We start from the raw sequence: 23172 nt of genomic DNA on the forward strand, positions 1-23172 counted from the left end.
CCCAGAACATAAATATACTCCCCAGAACCCTGACCCCAGAACATTAATATACACCCCAGACCAGGAACATAAATATACACCCCAGAACATAAATATACACCCCAGACCCCAGAACATAAATATACTCCCCAGACCCCAGAACATAAATATACTCCCCGGACCCCAGACCCAGAACATAAATATACACCCCAGACCCCAGAACATAAATATACACCCCAGACCCCAGAACATAACTATACACCCCAGACCCCTGAACATAAATATACACCCCAGACCCCAGAACATAAATATACACCCCAGACCCCAGAACATAAATATACTCCCCAGACCCCAGAACATAAATATACACCCCAGACCCCAGAACATAAATATACACCCCAGACCCAGAACATAAATATACACCCCAGACCCCAGAACATAAATATACACCCCAGACCCCAGAACATAAATTTACACCCCAGACCCCACAACATAAATATACACCCCAGACCCAGAACATAAATATACACCCCAGACCCCAGAACATAAATATACACCCAAGACTCCAAAACATAAACATACACCCCAGACCCCAGAACATAAATATACACCCCAGAACATAAATATACACCCCAAACCCAGAACATAAATATACACCCCAGAACATAAATATACTCCCCAGAACCCTGACCCCAGAACATTAATATACACCCCAGACCCAGAACATAAATATACACCCCAGACCCCAGAAAATAAATATACACCCCAGACCCCAGAACATAAATATACTCCCCAGACCCCAGAACATAAATATACTCCCCAGACCCCAGACCCAGAACATAAATATACACCCCAGACCCCAGAACATAAATATACACCCCAGACCCAGAACATAAATATACACCCCAGACCCCTGAACATAAATATACACCCCAGACCCCAGAACATAAATATACACCCCAGACCCCAGAACATAAATATACTCCCCAGACCCCAGAACATAAATATACACCCCAGAGCCCCAGAACATAAATATACACCCCAGACCCCAGAACATAAATATACACCCCAGACCCCAGAACATAAATATACACCCCAGACCCCAGACCCAGAACATAAATATACACCCCAGACCCTAGAACATAAACATACACCCCAGACCCCAGAACATAAATATACACCCCAGACCCCAGAACATAAATATACACCCCAGACCCCAGAACATAAATATACACCCCAGACCCCAGAACATAAATATACACCCCAGACCCCAGAACATAAATATACACCCCAGCACATAAATATACACCCCAGAACATAAATATACACCCCAGAACATAAATATACACCCCAGACCCAGAACATAAATATACACCCCAGACCCAGAACATAAATATACACCCCAGAGCCCCAGAACATAAATATACACCCCAGACCCCAGAACATAAATATACACCCCAGACCCCACAACATAAATATACACCCCAGACCCCAGAACATAAATATACACCCCAGACCCCAGAACATAAATATACACCCCAGAACATAAATATACACCCCAGACAGAACCCAGAACATAAATATACACCCCAGACCCCAGAACATAAATATACACCCCAGACCCCAGAACATAAATATACACCCCAGACCCCCAGAACATAAATATACACCCAAGACCCCAAAACATAAACATACACCCCAGACCCCAGAACATAAATATACACCCCAAACCCAGAACATAAATATACACCCCAGAACATAAATATACACCCCAGAACCCAGAACCCAGAACATAAATATACACCCCAGACAAAGAACATAAATATACACCCCAGACCCCAGAACATAAATATACACCCCAGACCCCAGAACATAAATATACACCCAAGACCCCAGAACATAAATATACACCCCAGACCCCACAACATAAATATACACCCCAGACCCAGAACATAAATATACACCCCAGACCCCAGAACATAAATATACACCCAAGACCCCAAAACATAAACATACACCCCAGACCCCTGAACATAAATATACACCCCAGAACATAAATATACTCCCCAGAACCCTGACCCCAGAACATTAATATACACCCCAGACCCAGAACATAAATATACACCCCAGACCCCAGAAAATAAATATACACCCCAGACCCCAGAACATAAATATACTCCCCAGACCCCAGAACATAAATATACTCCCCAGACCCCAGACCCAGAACATAAATATACACCCCAGACCCCAGAACATAAATATACACCCCAGACCCAGAACATAAATATACACCCCAGACCCCAGAACATAAATATACACCCCAGACCCCAGAAGAACATAAATATACACCCCAGACCCTAGAACATAAACATACACCCCAGACCCCAGAACATAAACATACACCCCAGACCCCAGAACATAAATATACACCCCAGACCCCAGAACATAAATATACACCCCAGACCCCACAACATAAATATACACCCCAGACCCCAGAACATAAATATACACCCCAGACCCCCAGAACATAAATATACACCCCAGAACATAAATATACACCCCAGAACCCAGAACCCAGAACATAAATATACACCCCAGACCCAGAACATAAATATACACCCCAGACCCCAGAACATAAATATACACCCCAGACCCCAGAACATAAATATACACCCAAGACCCCAAAACATAAACATAAACCCCAGACCCCAGAACATAAATATACACCCCAAACCCAGAACATAAATATACACCCCAGAACATAAATATACACCCCAGAACCCAGAACCCAGAACATAAATATACACCCCAGACAAAGAACATAAATATACACCCCAGACCCCAGAACATAAATATACACCCCAGACCCCAGAACATAAATATACACCCAAGACCCCAGAACATAAATATACACCCCAGACCCCACAACATAAATATACACCCCAGACCCAGAACATAAATATACACCCCAGACCCCAGAACATAAATATACACCCAAGACCCCAAAACATAAACATACACCCCAGACCCCTGAACATAAATATACACCCCAGAACATAAATATACTCCCCAGAACCCTGACCCCAGAACATTAATATACACCCCAGACCCAGAACATAAATATACACCCCAGACCCCAGAAAATAAATATACACCCCAGACCCCAGAACATAAATATACTCCCCAGACCCCAGAACATAAATATACTCCCCAGACCCCAGACCCAGAACATAAATATACACCCCAGACCCCAGAACATAAATATACACCCCAGACCCAGAACATAAATATACACCCCAGACCCCTGAACATAAATATACACCCCATACCACAGAACATAAATATACACCCCAGACCCCAGAACATAAATATACACCCCAGACTCCCAGAACATAAATATACACCCCAGACCCCAGAACATAAATATACACCCCAGACCCCAGACCCAGAACATAAATATACACCCCAGACCCTAGAACATAAACATACACCCCAGACCCCAGAACATAAACATACACCCCAGACCCCAGAACATAAATATACACCCCAGACCCCAGAACATAAATATACACCCCAGACCCCAGAACATAAATATATACTCCAGACCCCAGAACATAAATATACACCCCAAACCCAGAACATAAATATACACCCCAGAACATAAATATACACCCCAGAACCCAGACCCCAGAACATAAATATACACCCCAGACCCAGAACATAAATATACACCCCAGACCCCTGAACATAAATATACACCCCAGACCCCAGAACATAAATATACACCCCAGACCCCAGAACATAAATATACACCCCAGACCCCAGACCCCAGAACATAAATATACACCCCAGAACATAAATATACACCCCAGAACATAAATATACACCCCAAACCCAGAACATAAATATACACCCCAGACCCCTGAACATAAATATACACCCCAGACCCCTGAACATAAACATACACCCCAGACCCCAGAACATAAATATACACCCCAGACCCCAGAACATAAATATACACCCCAGACCCCACAACATAAATATACACCCCAGACCCCAGAACATAAATATACACCCCAGACCCCAGAACATAAATATACACCCCAGAACATAAATATACACCCCAGAACCCAGAACCCAGAACATAAATATACACCCCAGACCCAGAACATAAATATACACCCCAGACCCCAGAACATAAATATACACCCCAGACCCCAGAACATAAATATACACCCAAGACCCCAAAACATAAACATAAACCCCAGACCCCAGAACATAAATATACACCCCAAACCCAGAACATAAATATACACCCCAGAACATAAATATACACCCCAGAACCCAGAACCCAGAACATAAATATACACCCCAGACAAAGAACATAAATATACACCCCAGACCCCAGAACATAAATATACACCCCAGACCCCAGAACATAAATATACACCCAAGACCCCAGAACATAAATATACACCCAAGACCCCAGAACATAAATATACACCCCAGACCCCACAACATAAATATACACCCCAGACCCAGAACATAAATATACACCCCAGACCCCAGAACATAAATATACACCCAAGACCCCAAAACATAAACATACACCCCAGACCCCTGAACATAAATATACACCCCAGAACATAAATATACTCCCCAGAACCCTGACCCCAGAACATTAATATACACCCCAGACCCAGAACATAAATATACACCCCAGACCCCAGAAAATAAATATACACCCCAGACCCCAGAACATAAATATACTCCCCAGACCCCAGAACATAAATATACTCCCCAGACCCCAGACCCAGAACATAAATATACACCCCAGACCCCAGAACATAAATATACACCCCAGACCCAGAACATAAATATACACCCCAGACCCCTGAACATAAATATACACCCCATACCACAGAACATAAATATACACCCCAGACCCCAGAACATAAATATACACCCCAGACTCCAGAACATAAATATACACCCCAGACCCCAGAACATAAATATACACCCCAGACCCCAGACCCAGAACATAAATATACACCCCAGACCCTAGAACATAAACATACACCCCAGACCCCAGAACATAAACATACACCCCAGACCCCAGAACATAAATATACACCCCAGACCCCAGAACATAAATATACACCCCAGACCCCAGAACATAAATATATACCCCAGACCCCAGAACATAAATATACACCCCAAACCCAGAACATAAATATACACCCCAGAACATAAATATACACCCCAGAACCCAGACCCCAGAACATAAATATACACCCCAGACCCAGAACATAAATATACACCCCAGACCCCTGAACATAAATATACACCCCAGACCCCAGAACATAAATATACACCCCAGACCCCAGAACATAAATATACACCCCAGACCCCAGACCCCAGAACATAAATATACACCCCAGAACATAAATATACACCCCAGAACATAAATATACACCCCAAACCCAGAACATAAATATACACCCCAGACCCCTGAACATAAATATACACCCCAGACCCCTGAACATAAATATACACCCCAGACCCCAGAACATAAATATACACCCCAGACCCCAGAACATAAATATACACCCCAGACCCCAGAACATAAATATACACCCCAGACCCCAGAACATAAATATACACCCCAGACCCTAGAACATAAACATACACCCCAGACCCCAGAACATAAATATACACCCCAGACCCCAGAACATAAATATACACCCCAGACCCCAGAACATAAATATACACCCCAGACCCCAGAACATAAATATACACCCCAGACCCCCAAATATACACCCCAAACCCCCAAATATACACCCCAGACCCAGAACATAAATATACACCCCAGACCCAGAACATAAATATACACCCCAGACCCCAGAACATAAATATACACCCCAGACCCCAGAACATAAATATACTCCCCAGACCCCAGAACATAAATATACTCCCCAGACCCCAGACCCAGAACATAAATATACACCCCAGACCCCAGAACATAAATATACACCCCAGACCCAGAACATAAATATACACCCCAGACCCCAAAAAATAAACAGGTTCCTCCAACCCTTCATAGTGTGTCTCATCTCTGTTGTCTTCTAGCAGGGTCCTCCATAGTGTTATCCATCTCTGTTGTCTTCTAGCAGGTCCTCCATAGTGTTATCCATCTCTGTTGTCTTCTAGCAGGGTCCTCCATAGTGTTATCCATCTCTGTTGTCTTCTAGCAGGGTCCTCCATAGTGTTATCCATCTCTGTTGTCTTCTAGCAGGTCCTCCATAGTGTTATCCATCTCTGTTGTCTTCTAGCAGGTCCTCCATAGTGTTATCCATCTCTGTTGTCTTCTAGCAGGGTCCTCCATAGTGTTATCCATCTCTGTTGTCTTCTAGCAGGGTCCTCCATAGTGTTATCCATCTCTGTTGTCTTCTAGCAGGGTCCTCCATAGTGTTATCCATCTCTGTTGTCTTCTAGCAGGTCCTCCATAGTGTTATCCATCTCTGTTGTCTTCTAGCAGGGTCCTCCATAGTGTTATCCATCTCTGTTGTCTTCTAGCAGGTCCTCCATAGTGTTATCCATCTCTGTTGTCTTCTAGCAGGGTCCTCCATAGTGTTATCCATCTCTGTTGTCTTCTAGCAGGTCCTCCATAGTGTTATCCATCTCTGTTGTCTTCTAGCAGGTCCTCCATAGTGTTATCCATCTCTGTTGTCTTCTAGCAGGTCCTCCATAGTGTGATTCATCTCCATGACCTGCTCAGCACCCTGCAGGTCAGTGTCCACACCTGTCCTCTCTCCTGATGACTTGGGACTGGCTGTATTGTACTTAAACAGAGGAAGCTGAATGACTCCTCCTTCTCTTCAGTCTGACTGTGTTTATGTGCAGTGTATCTGTCTCTGTGTCCATACAGACAGTGGTATATCTGTCTCTGTGTCCATACAGACAGTGGTATATCTGTCTCTGTGTCCATACAGACAGTGGTATATCTGTCTTTGTGTCCCTGCAGACAGTGGTATATCTGTGTCCATACAGACAGTGGTATATCTGTCTCTGTGTCCCCGCAGGCAGTGGTATATCTGTCTCTGTGTCCCCGCAGGCAGTGGTATATCTGTCTCTGTGTCCCCGCAGGCAGTGGTATATCTGTCTCTGTGTCCATACAGACAGTGGTATATCTGTCTCTGTGTCCCTGCAGTGGTGTATCTGTCTCTGTGTCCCTGCAGGCAGTGGTGGTCCAGCAGGACAGCTTCATTGAGGTTCAGCGCCAGGCTCTCACCAACCGCCCCGAACGCCTCACCTCCTTCTCCTCCTCCTCTTCCTCCAGGCCCTCCTCCCGCCACAACTCCCTGATCGAGCAGGAGAAACAACGCAGCCTGGAGAAACACAGGCAGGAGATGGCCACGCTGCAGCGCCAGCAGGCCACGCACGACCAGGAGAAGAAGAGGAGGGAGAGGGAGTGGGAGGTGCGGGAGCAGCAGTTGACGGACAGGGAGGTGCAGCTCCTGGTACAGGAAGAGGAGACCGGGAGGAGGAGCAGGGAGTTAGATACGGAGAGGGTGGCGCTACAGAGGAAGAAGAAGGACTATCTGATAGATCTAGAGAGACTGAGAGATGCTCAGAGGAAACTGGACCGAGACAGAGAACACATACACAGAGAAATGGAGAGGGTGGAACACATGAGAATGGCTAAGGTAAGATGCTATACTATTTATACTAGAATATCTATGATATTTATTCGAAACTATCTATCTAAACTAAAATATCTATACTATAATATCGTATCATATTTATAATATTGTGTCTACCTATACTCTCTATATTATACTATACTATCTATCACATTTATCATGTATTATCTGTACTATACCATCTATACTATAATATCTATCATATCTATACTATACTAACTGCATTATATCTATACTAAAATATCTATCATGTTTTTAATATATTATCTGCACTCTACTCTCTATATTATATCTATACTATATATCATATTTATAATGTATTATCTATCTATATATATCTATATATATCTATATATATATATATATATATATATATATATATATATATATATATATATATATATATACATATATATATATATATACATATATATATATATATAATATATATATATATATATACATATATATATATATATACACATATATATACATATATACATATATATATATACACATATATATATATATATATATATACACACATATATTTATATACACACATATATATGTGTGTGTATATATATGTATGTGTGTGTATAAATATGTGTGTATAAATATATGTGTGTATATAAATATACATACATACTATAATATCTGTACTTGTAACGGTCGCCGTTGAAGAGAGAAGGGGACCAAGGCGCAGCGGGTACGTGAATACTCAGACTTTAATTTATTTAATTAAAGTGAACACGAAAACAATAAACGACAGAGCGACAGTTTCACAGGCTAATAATAACAGCAGTGCAAAATACAACTACCCACAATCAACCAGGTGAAAACAAGCTCCCTATATATGACTCTCAATCAGGAACAACGATGAACAGCTGTTCCTGATCGAGAGCCACACAGACCAACAAAGAAATATACAAATTAGAAAAACCTAGAATACTAAAACCAGAACATACACCAAAACCCCGGAACACATAAATAAAACACCCCTCTACATACACATAACCACCGAACCACATAAAACAAATACCCCCTGCTCATCGAAGGATTAACGGTTTATAATTACGTGATTTAATGAATCAGGTAATTGTTAACTCATTAACCTGGGGCACCATGGGAAAATTGGTTTTATTGAGTTTCTATTTCCCAAATTAACTCAAAGAATATCAGAATATTGATTTTACAACAGTCGCTAATTAATCAATTTCCTCTACAGTCTCATTATGAACGTCGCATAATCCGGGAATCTGCACGGACCCGGGTCCCACCAATGACTTCGTACCACACCAATCTTAGTTGATTATTTATTTACTAGAAAGCTAAAATGATGATAAAAGATACACATACACAAAAACACAGTCTAGGCTATTGATTAGAACTTAGTATAACGGGCCAACACACTATGGCGCGTGTTACCCAAAATGGGGATTTAAAAGAGAGAGAAACAAAAAGTACACGAGAGAAATATACATTTGGTTCATTTGTCAGCCATGCTTATTTAAACCTAGCCTTGCCCCGAACTGCCACTCTTATGGGTCAGAATATAATGATGTAATTACGTGTTGGAGGTCTCAGGTGGGAAGCTCCGCGTGGCTCGTTTAGGCTTCTCAATGACGCACTTCTCCGGCGCAACTCTCTGGTTGTCCTCACGATGTCAGTGTCCTTCTTGGCTTAGGGGTCTGATCCCTCGCCCTTGCTCCGGAAGGGGTCTTCTGAGGACAGACAGCCCTGTAGCTCAGGGCTCACAGCGTAGGAATGAAAACAGCTTAGATACCACGATTCGATGGAGTGGTGACCTGGTGGTCAGTTCTAAATTCACCCTCTTAGACGCAGCTACTCATCTGTAGCATGGATAGAAGAAGGTTCCTTTGTTTTCAACCTCGTGTTGCGTTTTGGGTTCGTTGACTACTCAGACCTTGGCTGCAGCTCGGGTCACTTAGTCTGACATGTTAACTCTTAACTCGCATGTCTTATACCCTCGGATCAGAAGTGGGCGTAGCCGCCTTTAGGGCAGTTCTCTGGGCGTACCAAGTTATGAGACTGGAGGTCTGGATTTAACTAGTTACGAGGCTGGTTACGAGGCCGGAGGTCTGGATTTAACTAGTTAAGAGGTCTGGAGGTCTGGATTTAACTAGTTAAGAGGTCTGGAGGTCTGGTTTTAACTAGTTAAGAGGTCTGGAGGTCTGGATTTAACTAGTTACGAGGCCGGGAGGTCTGGATTTAATTAGTTACGAGGCCGTTGCCTACCCTTACCACCTGGGGGCAGCCCATCAGAAAGTCCAGGACCCAATTGCACAGGGCGGGGTTTAGACCCAGGGCCTCAAGCGTAATGATGAGCTTGGAGGGTACTATGGTGTTAAATGCTGAGCTGTAGTCAATGAACACCATTCTTACATAGGTATTCCTCTTGTCCAGATGGGTTAGGGCAGTGTGCAGTGTGATGGCGATTGGATCGTCTATGGACCTGTTGGGGCGGTATGCAAACTGAAGTGGGTCTAGGGTGTCAGGTAGGGTGGAGGTGATTTGATCCTTGACTAGTCTCTCAAAGCACAACAGAAGTGAGTGCTACGGGACGATAGTCATTTAGTTCAGTTATCTTTGCCTTCTTGGGTACAGGAACAGTGGTGGGCATCTTGAAGCATTTGGGGACAGCAGACTGGGATAGGGAGAGATTGAATATGCCCGTAAACGCACAAGTAAGCTTGTCTGCTCTGAGGATGCGTCTAGGGATGCCGTCTAGGCCTGCAGCCTTGTGAGGGTTAACACGTTTAAATGTCTTACTCACGTTGGTCATGGAGAAGGAGAGGGGAGGCCCGCAGACCTTGGTAACGGCGCGTCGGTGGCGCTGTATTATCCTCAAAGCAAAGAAGGTGTTTAGTTTGTCTGGAGCAAGACTTCGGTGTCCGTGACGTGGCTGGTTTTCTTTCTGTAGTCCGTAATTGCCTGTAGACCCTGCCACATACGTCTCGTGTCTGAGCCGTTGAATTGCGACTCCATTTAGTCCCTATACCGACATTTCGCTTGTTTAATTATTTTTTTATTTAACCTCTCTGGGCCAGTGGGATGCTTGCGTCCCACCTACTCAACAGCCAGTGGAATCCCGTGGCGCGATATTCAAATACCTTAGAAATGCTATTACTTCAATTTCTCAAACATATGACTATTTTACAGCCAGCCAGAAATAATCAGACACCCATTTTTCAAGCTAGCATATAATGTCACATAAACCCAAACCACAGCTAAATGCAGCACTAACCTTTGATGATCTTCACCAGATGACACTCCTAGGACATTATGTTATACAATACATGCATGTTTTGTTCAATCAAGTTCATATTTATATCAAAAACCAGCTTTTTACATTAGCATGTGACTAGCATGTGACTAGCATTCCCACCGAACACTTCCGATGAATTTACTAAATTACTCACGATAAACGTTCACAAAAAACATAACAATTATTTTAAGAATTATAGATACAGAACTCCTTTATGCAATCGCGGTGTCCGATTTTAAAACAGCTTTTCGGTGAAAGCACATTTTGCAATATTCTGAGTAGATAGCCCGGCCTTCACAGGCTAGCTACACCCACCAAGTGTGGTACTCACCAAACTCAGATTTACTATTAGAAAAATTGGATTACCTTTGCTGTTCTTCGTCAGGATGCACTCCCAGGACTTCTACTTCAATAACAAATGTTGGTTTGGTTCCAAATAATCCATAGTTATATCCAAATAGCGGTTTTTTGTTCGTGCGTTCAAGACACTATCCGAAGGGTAAAGAAAGGTGACGCGCCCGGCGTGTTTCGTGACAAAAAAATAAAAAATATTCCATTACCGTACTTCGAAGCATGTCAAACGCTGTTTAAAATCAATTTTTATGCAATTTTTCTCGTAAAAAGCGATAATATTCCGACCGGGAAACCCTGTTTTCGTTCAAAGACGAAAAAATAAAAACATGGTGTCTGCTCGTGCACGCGCCCCAGTCTCATTGTTCTCTGATCGACCACTATCCAAATGCGCTACTGTTTTTCAGCCATGGCCTGAAAAGTCACCATTCAACGTTCTGGCGCCTTCTGAGAGCCTATGGGAGCGTTAGAAAATGTCACGTTATGCCAGAGATCCTCTGTTTTGGTTAGAGATGATCAAGAAGGGCAAGAAATAGTCAGAGAGAGCGCTTCCTGTTTGGAATCTTCTCAGGTTTTGGCCTGCCAAATGAGTTCTGTTATACTCACAGACACCATTCAAACAGTTTTAGAAACTTTAGGGCATTTTCTATCCAAATCAGCAATTATATGCATATTCTAGTTACTGGGCAGGAGTAGTAATCAGATTAAATCGGGTATGTTTTTTATCCGGCCGAGCAAATACTGCCCCCTATCCCCAACAGGTTAACTAGTATGGGCTACGTGGGACGCTACCGTCCCACCTGCGGGACACACTATTCAACAGCCAGTGAAATAGCATGGTGCGAAATAAAACAGCAAAAATCTCATAATTTCATTTTCTCAAACAATCAACTATTTTACACCATTTTAAAGATAAACTTTGTCATTGTCCGATTTCAAAAAGGCTTTACGGCGAAAGCATAAAATTAGATTATGTTAGGTCATAAACTTCACAAGAAAAACCACACAGCCATTTTCCATGCAAGGAGATGCATCACAAAAACCAATAGTACAGCTAAAATATTCACTAACCTTTGATGATCTTCATCAGATGGCACTCATAGGACTTCATGTTACAAAATACATGTATGTTTTGCTCGATAAAGTTCATATTTATATTAAAAAAAAACATTTTTTTACATTGGCGCGTGATGTTCAGAAAATGTATTCCCACCAAAACTTCCGGTGAATGAGCACATCAATTTACAAAAATACTCATCATAAACGTTGATAAAATTTACAACAGTTATTGAAAGAATTATAGATATACTTCTCCTTAATGCAACCGCTGTGTCAGATTTTATAATAGCTTTACGGAGAAAGCACATTTTTCAATATTCTGAGTACATAGCTCAGCCATCAAAGCAAGCTATACAGATACCCGCCAAGTTCTGGGGTCAACTAAACTCAGAATTAGTATTATAAATATTAACTTACCTTTGCTGGTCTTCGTCAGAATGCACTCCCAGGACTCCTACTTCCACAAGAAATGTCAGTTTTGTTCAAAATACTCCATATTTATGTCCAAATATCTCCGTTTTGTTTGTGCGTTCAGATCACTATCCAAAGGCATAATGCGCGAGCGTAAACAGGACACGAAAAGTCAAAATGTTCCATTAACGGTCGTAGAAACATGTCAAACGTTGTTTACAAATCCATCCTTAGGGTCTTTTTAACATAAAAATGCGATAATATTCCAACAATTGCGTATTCATTCAAGAAGAAAAAGAAGGAACGGCGCCCTCGCGGGCTCGCGCATAACCAAGTCCTTTGTCCTTAGGCAGTCCACTTCTTGACTGAGCTACTATTCTCTGACCAGTAACAGGAGAAGGAGGAAACAAGTTTCTAAAGGCTGTTGACAGCCAATGGAAGCCTTAGGAAGTGCAACGTGACCCCACAGACACTGTAGTTTCGGTAGGGATTCAAAAGAAGAACTACAATTCTCAGATTTCCCACTTCCTGGTTGGATTTTTCTCAGGTTTTTGCCTGCCATATGAGTTCTCTTATACTCACAGATATCATTCAAACAGTTTTAGAAATGTCAGTGTTTTCTATCCAAATCTACTAATAATATTCATATCCTACATTCTGAGCCCGAGTATTAGGCTGTTTTAATTTGGGCACGTCATTCATCCGAATACTGCCCCCTGTCACTAAAAAGTTAACCTTTATTTAACTAGACAAGTCAGATAAGAAAAAAATTCTTATTTACAATGACGGCCTAGGAACAGTGGGTTAACTGCCTTGTTCAGGGGCAGAAATACAGATTTTTACCTTTTCAGCTCGGGGATTCGATCTAGCAACCTTTTGGTTACTTGCCCAATGCTTTAACCACTAGGCTACCTGCCACCCCAAAATCTTGAAGTGTGGATTCCGATTGGTCAGACCCGCATTGAATGGTTCTAGTCACGGGTACATCCTGTTTGAGTTTCTGCCTATAGGACGGTAGGAGCAAGATGGAGTCGTGGTTGAATTTGCCGAAGGGAGGGCGGGGGAGGCCCTTGCATGTGTCGTTGAAGTTAGTGTAGCAGCGGTCCAGTGTATTGCCCGCGCGCTACAGTCAATGTGCTGATATAATTTAGGTAGCCTTGTTCTCAAATTAGCTTTGTTAAAATCTCCAGCTACAATAAATGCAGCCTCAGGATATATGGTTTTTAGTTTAGTTTCCAGCGAATTTCCTTGAGGGCCGTCGAGGTATCTGCTTGGGGGTGATAAACACGACTGTGACTATGATCGAAGATAATTCTCTTGTGAGATAATGTGGTCGGCATTTGATTGTTTGGAATTCTAGGTTAGGTGAACAAAAGGATTTGAGTTCCTGTATGTTGTTATGATTACACCATGTGTCGTTAATCATGAAGCATACATCCCCGCCCTTCTTCTTACCAGGGAGATGTCTGTTTCCGTTGGCACGACGCGTGAAGAAACCCGGTGGCTGTACCGACTCAGACAACATCATAATAATGTTTAATATAATGTAATATCATATTCATATTCATAACCGCTCCTCCTGTCATCTTCAACAGAGGTGGATACAGAGAACTCCCTCCTCCTCCTCAGACGACTCCCCACACTTCTCCTCCTCTACCTCCCTGGACAAAGATCCAACGGACCCCACTGAGCTCTCCTCCTCTCCCAGGAAAGACTCCCTGACCTCGTCAAAAGGGAAGAGCCTAAACCTTTTCTCTGAGGACCCGGCCCTAAAGGCCCCTAGTGGAGACAGTCAGAACCAGATACCGAACAGACTGCTGCAACTGGCTAAAGACAGGAACAAGAAGGACAAGAAGAAGAAGAAGAAGGAACAAGATACGCAGCCACCAGGTATAACTACAGTGTTGAGACAGGGAGGACAGTCACCAGGTATAACTACAGTGTTGAGACAGGGAGGACAGTCACCAGGTATAACTACACTACAGTGTTGAGACAGGGAGGACAGTCTCCAGGTATAACTACAGTGTTGAGACAGGGAGGACAGTCTCCAGGTATAACTACACTACAGTGTTGAGACAGGGAGGACAGTCTCCAGGTATAACTACAGTGATGAGACAGGGAGGACAGTCTCCAGGTATAACTACAGTGTTGAGACAGGGAGGACAGTCTCCAGGTATAACTACACTACAGTGTTGAGTCAGGGAGGACAGTCTCCAGGTATAACTACACTACAGTGTTGAGACAGGGAGGACAGTCTCCAGGTATAACTACACTACAGTGTTGAGTCAGGGAGGACAGTCTCCAGGTATAACTACACTACAGTGTTGAGACAGGGAGGACAGTCTCCAGGTATAACTACAGTGTTGAGACAGGGAGGACAGTCTCCAGGTATAACTACAGTGTTGAGACAGGGAGGACAGTCTCCAGGTATAACTACAGTGTTGAGACAGGGAGGACAGTCTCCAGGTATAACTACAGTGTTGAGACAGGGAGGACAGTCTCCAGGTATAACTACAGTGTTGAGACAGGGAGGACAGCCACCAGGTATAACTACAGTGATGAGACAGGGAGGACAGTCTCCAGGTATAACTACAGTGTTGAGACAGGGAGGACAGTCTCCAGGTATAACTACAGTGTTGAGACAGGGAGGACAGTCTCCAGGTATAACTACAGTGTTGAGACAGGGAGGACAGTCTCCAGGTATAACTACAGTGTTGAGACAGGGAGGACAGTCTCCAGGTATAACTACACTACAGTGTTGAGACAGGGAGGACAGCCACCAGGTATAACTACAGTGTTGAGACAGGGAGGACAGCCTCCAGGTATAACTACAGTGTTGAGACAGGGAGGACAGTCTCCAGGTATAACTACACAAGTGTTGAGACAGGGAGGACAGTCTCCAGGTATAACTACAGTGTTGAGACAGGGAGGACAGTCTCCAGGTATAACTACACTACAGTGTTGAGACAGGGAGGACAGTCTCCAGGTATAACTACAGTGTTGAGACAGGGAGGACAGTCACCAGGTATAACGACAGTGTTGAGACAGGGAGGACAGCCACCAGGTATAACTACAGTGATGAGACAGGGAGGACAGTCTCCAGGTATAACTACAGTGTTGAGACAGGGAGGACAGTCTCCAGGTATAACTACAGTGTTGAGACAGGGAGGACAGTCACCAGGTATAACGACAGTGTTGAGACAGGGAGGACAGTCACCAGGTATAACTACAGTGTTGAGACAGGGAGGACAGTCTCCAGGTATAACTACAGTGTTGAGACAGGGAGGACAGTCTCCAGGTATAACTACACTACAGTGATGAGACAGGGAGGACAGCCACCAGGTATAACTACAGTGTTGAGACAGGGAGGACAGTCTCCAGGTTTAACTACAGTGTTGAGACAGGGAGGACAGTCTCCAGGTATAACTACAGTGTTGAGACAGGGAGGACAGCCACCAGGTATAACTACAGTGTTGAGACAGGGAGGACAGTCTCCAGGTATAACTACAGTGTTGAGACAGGGAGGACAGTCTCCAGCTATAACTACAGTGTTGAGACCGGGAGGACAGTCACCAGGTATAACTACAGTGTTGAGACAGGGAGGACAGTCTCCAGGTATAACTACAGTGTTGAGACAGGGAGGACAGTCTCCAGGTATAACTACAGTGTTGAGACAGGGAGGACAGTCTCCAGGTATAACTACAGTGTTGAGACAGGGAGGACAGTCTCCAGGTATAACTACAGTGTTGAGACAGGGAGGACAGTCTCCAGGTATAACTACAGTGTTGAGACAGGGAGGACAGTCTCCAGGTATAACTACACTACAGTGTTGAGACAGGGAGGACAGTCTCCAGGTATAACTACAGTGTTGAGACAGGGAGGACAGTCTCCAGGTATAACTACAGTGTTGAGACAGGGAGGACAGTCTCCAGGTATAACTACAGTGTTGAGACCGGGAGGACAGTCACCAGGTATAACTACAGTGTTGAGACAGGGAGGACAGTCTCCAGGTATAACTACAGTGTTGAGACAGGGAGGACAGACACAAGGTATAACTACAGTGTTGAGACAGGGAGGACAGTCTCCAGGTATAACTACAGTGTTGAGACATGGAGGACAGTCTCCAGGTATAACTACAGTGTTGAGACAGGGAGGACAGTCTCCAGGTATAACTACAGTGTTGAGACAGGGAGGACAGTCTCCAGGTATAACTACACTACAGTGTTGAGACAGGGAGGACAGTCTCCAGGTATAACTACAGTGTTGAGACAGGGAGGACAGTCTCCAGGTATAACTACAGTGTTGAGACAGGGAGGACAGTCTCCAGGTATAACTACACTACAGTGTTGAGACAGGGAGGACAGTATCCAGGTATAACTACAGTGTTGAGACAGGGAGGACAGTCTCCAGGTATAACTACAGTGTTGAGACAGGGAGGACAGTCTCCAGGTATAACTACACTGTTGAGACAGGGAGGACAGTCTCCAGGTATAACTACAGTGTTGAAACAGGGAGGACAGTCACCAGGTATAACTACAGTGTTGAGACAGGGAGGACAGACACCAGGTATAACTACAGAGTTGAGACAGGGAGGACAGACACCAGGTATAACTACAGTGTTGAGACAGGGAGGACAGTCACCAGGTATAACTACAGTGTTGAGACAGGGAGGACAGACACCAGGTATAACTACAGTGTTGAGACAGGGAGGACAGTCTCCAGGTATAACTACACTACAGTGTTGAGACAGGGAGGACAGTCTCCAGGTATAACTACAGTGATGAGACAGGGAGGACAGTCTCCAGGTATAACTACAGTGTTGAGACAGGGAGGACAGTCTCCAGGTATAACTACACTACAGTGTTGAGTCAGGGAGGACAGCCACCAGGTATAACTATACTACAGTGTTGAGTCAGGGAGGACAGTCACCAGGTATAACTACAGTGTTGAGACAGGGAGGACAGTCTCCAGGTATAACTACAGTGTTGAGACAGGGAGGACAGTCTCCAGGTATAACTACAGTGTTGAGTCAGAGAGGACAGTCTCCAGGTATAACTACACTACAGTGTTGAGACAGGGAGGACAGTCTCCAGGTATAACTACAGTGTTGAGACAGGGAGGACAGTCTCCAGGTATTACTACAGTGTTGAGACAGGGAGGACAGTCACCAGGTATAACTACAGTGTTGAGACAGGGAGGACAGTCTCCAGGTATAACTACAGTGTTGAGACAGGGAGGACAGTCTCCAGGTATAACTACAGTGTTGAGACAGGGAGGACAGTCACCAGGTATAACTACAGTGTTGAGACAGGGAGGACAGTCTCCAGGTATAACTACACTACAGTGTTGAGACAGGGAGGACAGTCTCCAGGTATAACTACAGTGTTGAGACAGGGAGGACAGTCTCCAGGTATAACTACAGTGTTGAGACAGGGAGGACAGTCTCCAGGTATAACTACAGTGTTGAGACAGGGAGGACAGTCACCAGGTATAACTACAGTGTTGAGTCAGGGAGGACAGTCTCCAGGTATAACTACACTACAGTGTTGAGACAGGGAGGACAGTCTCCAGGTATAACTACAGTGTTGAGACAGGGAGGACAGTCACCAGGTATAACTACAGTGTTGAGACAGGGAGGACAGTCTCCAGGTATAACTACAGTGTTGAGACAGGGAGGACAGTCACCAGGTATAACTACAGTGTTGAGTCAGGGAGGACAGTCTCCAGGTATAACTACACTACAGTGTTGAGACAGGGAGGACAGTCTCCAGGTATAACTACAGTGTTGAGACAGGGAGGACAGTCACCAGGTATAACTACAGTGTTGAGACAGGGAGGACAGTCTCCAGGTATAACTACACTACAGTGTTGAGACAGGGAGGACAGTCACCAGGTATAACTACACTACAGTGTTGAGACAGGGAGGACAGACACCAGGTATAACTACACTACAGTGTTGAGACAGGGAGGACAGTCACCAGGTATAACTACAGTGTTGAGACAGGGAGGACAGTCACCAGGTATAACTACAGTGTTGAGACAGGGAGGACAGACACCAGGTATAACTACAGTGTTGAGACAGGGAGGACAGTCTCCAGGTATAACTACACTACAGTGTTGAGACAGGGAGGACAGTCTCCAGGTATAACTACAGTGATGAGACAGGGAGGACAGTCTCCAGGTATAACTACAGTGTTGAGACAGGGAGGACAGTCTCCAGGTATAACTACACTACAGTGTTGAGTCAGGGAGGACAGCCACCAGGTATAACTATACTACAGTGTTGAGTCAGGGAGGACAGTCACCAGGTATAACTACAGTGTTGAGACAGGGAGGACAGTCTCCAGGTATAACTACAGTGTTGAGACAGGGAGGACAGTCTCCAGGTATAACTACAGTGTTGAGTCAGAGAGGACAGTCTCCAGGTATAACTACACTACAGTCTTGAGACAGGGAGGACAGTCTCCAGGTATAACTACAGTGTTGAGACAGGGAGGACAGTCTCCAGGTATTACTACAGTGTTGAGACAGGGAGGACAGTCACCAGGTATAACTACAGTGTTGAGACAGGGAGGACAGTCTCCAGGTATAACTACAGTGTTGAGACAGGGAGGACAGTCTCCAGGTATAACTACAGTGTTGAGACAGGGAGGACAGTCACCAGGTATAACTACAGTGTTGAGACAGGGAGGACAGTCTCCAGGTATAACTACACTACAGTGTTGAGACAGGGAGGACAGTCTCCAGGTATAACTACAGTGTTGAGACAGGGAGGACAGTCTCCAGGTATAACTACAGTGTTGAGACAGGGAGGACAGTCTCCAGGTATAACTACAGTGTTGAGACAGGGAGGACAGTCACCAGGTATAACTACAGTGTTGAGTCAGGGAGGACAGTCTCCAGGTATAACTACACTACAGTGTTGAGACAGGGAGGACAGTCTCCAGGTATAACTACAGTGTTGAGACAGGGAGGACAGTCACCAGGTATAACTACAGTGTTGAGACAGGGAGGACAGTCTCCAGGTATAACTACAGTGTTGAGACAGGGAGGACAGTCACCAGGTATAACTACAGTGTTGAGTCAGGGAGGACAGTCTCCAGGTATAACTACACTACAGTGTTGAGACAGGGAGGACAGTCTCCAGGTATAACTACAGTGTTGAGACAGGGAGGACAGTCACCAGGTATAACTACAGTGTTGAGACAGGGAGGACAGTCTCCAGGTATAACTACACTACAGTGTTGAGACAGGGAGGACAGTCACCAGGTATAACTACACTACAGTGTTGAGACAGGGAGGACAGACACCAGGTATAACTACACTACAGTGTTGAGACAGGGAGGACAGTCACCAGGTATAACTACAGTGTTGAGACAGGGAGGACAGTCTCCAGGTATAACTACAGTGTTGAGACAGGGAGGACAGTCTCCAGGTATAACTACACTACAGTGTTGAGACAGGGAGGACAGCCACCAGGTATAACTACAGTGATGAGACAGGGAGGACAGCCACCAGGTATAACTACAGTGTTGAGACAGGGAGGACAGTCTCCAGGTATAACTACAGTGTTGGGACAGGGAGGACAGTCTCCAGGTATAACTACACTACAGTGTTGAGACAGGGAGGACAGCCACCAGGTATAACTACAGTGATGAGACAGGGAGGACAGCCACCAGGTATAACTACAGTGTTGAGACAGGGAGGACAGTCTCCAGGTATAACTACAGTGTTGAGACAGGGAGGACAGCCACCAGGTATAACTACAGTGTTGAGACAGGGAGGACAGTCTCCAGGTATAACTACAGTGTTGAGACAGGGAGGACAGCCACCAGGTATAACTACAGTGATGAGACAGGGAGGACAGTCTCCAGGTATAACTACAGTGTTGAGACAGGGAGGACATCTCCAGGTATAACTACAGTGTTGAGACAGGGAGGACAGTCACCAGGTATAACGACAGTGTTGAGACAGGGAGGACAGTCACCAGGTATAACTACAGTGTTGAGACAGGGAGGACAGTCTCCAGGTATAACTACAGTGTTGAGACAGGGAGGACAGTCTCCTGGTATAACTACACTACAGTGATGAGACAGGGAGGACAGCCACCAGGTATAACTACAGTGTTGAGACAGGGAGGACAGTCTCCAGGTATAACTACAGTGTTGAGACAGGGAGGACAGTCTCCAGGTATAACTACAGTGTTGAGACAGGGAGGACAGCCACCAGGTATAACTACAGTGTTGAGACAGGGAGGACAGTCTCCAGGTATAACTACAGTGTTGAGACAGGGAGGACAGTCTCCAGCTATAACTACAGTGTTGAGACCGGGAGGACAGTCACCAGGTATAACTACAGTGTTGAGACAGGGAGGACAGTCACCAGGTATAACTACAGTGTTGAGACAGGGAGGACAGACACCAGGTATAACTACAGTGTTGAGACAGGGAGGACAGACACAAGGTATAACTACAGTGTTGAGACAGGGAGGACAGTCACCAGGTATAACTACAGTGTTGAGACAGGGAGGACAGTCACCAGGTATAACTACAGTGTTGAGACAGGGAGGACAGTCTCCAGGTATAACTACAGTGTTGAGACAGGGAGGACAGTCACCAGGTATAACTACAGTGTTGAGACAGGGAGGACAGACACCAGGTATAACTACAGTGTTGAGACAGGGAGGACAGTCTCCAGGTATAACTACAGTGTTGAGACAGGGAGGACAGTCTCCAGGTATAACTACAGTGTTGAGACAGGGAGGACAGTCTCCAGGTATAACTACAGTGTTGAGACAGGGAGGACAGTCTCCAGGTATAACTACACTACAGTGTTGAGACAGGGAGGACAGTCTCCAGGTATAACTACAGTGTTGAGACAGGGAGGACAGACACCAGGTATAACTACAGTGTTGAGACAGGGAGGACAGACACAAGGTATAACTACAGTGTTGAGACAGGGAGGACAGTCACCAGGTATAACTACAGTGTTGAGACAGGGAGGACAGTCACCAGGTATAACTACAGTGTTGAGACAGGGAGGACAGTCTCCAGGTATAACTACAGTGTTGAGACAGGGAGGACAGTCTCCAGGTATAACTACAGTGTTGAGACAGGGAGGACAGTCTCCAGGTATAACTACAGTGTTGAGACAGGGAGCACAGTCTCCAGGTATAACTACACTACAGTGTTGAGACAGGGAGGACAGTCTCCAGGTATAACTACAGTGTTGAGACAGGGAGGACAGTCTCCAGGTATAACTACAGTGTTGAGACAGGGAGGACAGTCTCCAGGTATAACTACACTACAGTGTTGAGACAGGGAGGACAGTATCCAGGTATAACTACAGTGTTGAGACAGGGAGGACAGTCTCCAGGTATAACTACAGTGTTGAGACAGAGAGGACAGTCTCCAGGTATAACTACACTGTTGAGACAGGGAGGACAGTCTCCAGGTATAACTACAGTGTTGAAACAGGGAGGACAGTCACCAGGTATAACTACAGTGTTGAGACAGGGAGGACAGACACCAGGTATAACTACAGTGTTGAGACAGGGAGGACAGACACCAGGTATAACTACAGTGTTGAGACAGGGAGGACAGTCACCAGGTATAACTACAGTGTTGAGACAGGGAGGACAGACACCAGGTATAACTACAGTGTTGAGACAGGGAGGACAGTCTCCAGGTATAACTACAGTGTTGAGACAGGGAGGACAGTCTCCAGGTATAACTACAGTGTTGAGACAGGGAGGACAGTCTCCAGGTATAACTACAGTGTTGAGACAGGGAGGACAGTCTCCAGGTATAACTACACTACAGTGTTGAGACAGGGAGGACAGTCTCCAGGTATAACTACAGTGTTGAGACAGGGAGGACAGTCTCCAGGTATAACTACAGTGTTGAGACAGGGAGGACAGTCTCCAGGTATAACTACAGTGTTGAGACAGGGAGGACAGTCTCCAGGTATAACTACAGTGTTGAGACAGGGAGGACAGTCTCCAGGTATAACTACAGTGTTGAGACAGGGAGGACAGCCACTAGGTATAACTACAGTGTTGAGACAGGGAGGACAGTCTCCAGGTATAACTACAGTGTTGAGACAGGGAGGACAGACACCAGGTATAACTACACTACAGTGTTGAGACAGGGAGGACAGTCTCCAGGTATAACTACACTACAGTGTTGAGACAGGGAGGACAGCCACCAGGTATAACTACAGTTTTGAGACAGGGAGGACAGTCTCCAGGTATAACTACAGTGTTGAGACAGGGAGGACAGTCTCCAGGTATAACTACAGTGTTGAGACAGGGAGGACAGTCACCAGGTATAACTACACTACAGTGATGAGACAGGGAGGACAGTCACCAGGTATAACTAC

At 44.8% G+C, this 23172-nt stretch overlaps 1 protein-coding gene across 2 annotated transcripts in view; it reads left to right on the plus strand.

The window, feature by feature from the left end:
* LOC106588062 (A-kinase anchor protein 13) overlaps positions 1 to 23172 on the plus strand; it is a 154070-nt gene that overhangs the window by 108818 nt on the left and 22080 nt on the right. The window contains exons 20-22 of one of the 2 annotated variants that reach the window (XM_045708528.1): positions 6717 to 6767; positions 7218 to 7685; positions 14388 to 14682. In XM_045708528.1, the coding sequence (XP_045564484.1) occupies positions 6717 to 6767; positions 7218 to 7685; positions 14388 to 14682 (814 nt within the window). The remainder of the gene's footprint in view (positions 1 to 6716; positions 6768 to 7217; positions 7686 to 14387; positions 14683 to 23172) is intronic. The other variant, XM_045708529.1, reaches the window with a different exon arrangement.

Source organism: Salmo salar, chromosome ssa26 (genome assembly GCF_905237065.1).
Source record: "Salmo salar chromosome ssa26, Ssal_v3.1, whole genome shotgun sequence".
NCBI lineage: Eukaryota > Metazoa > Chordata > Actinopteri > Salmoniformes > Salmonidae > Salmo > Salmo salar.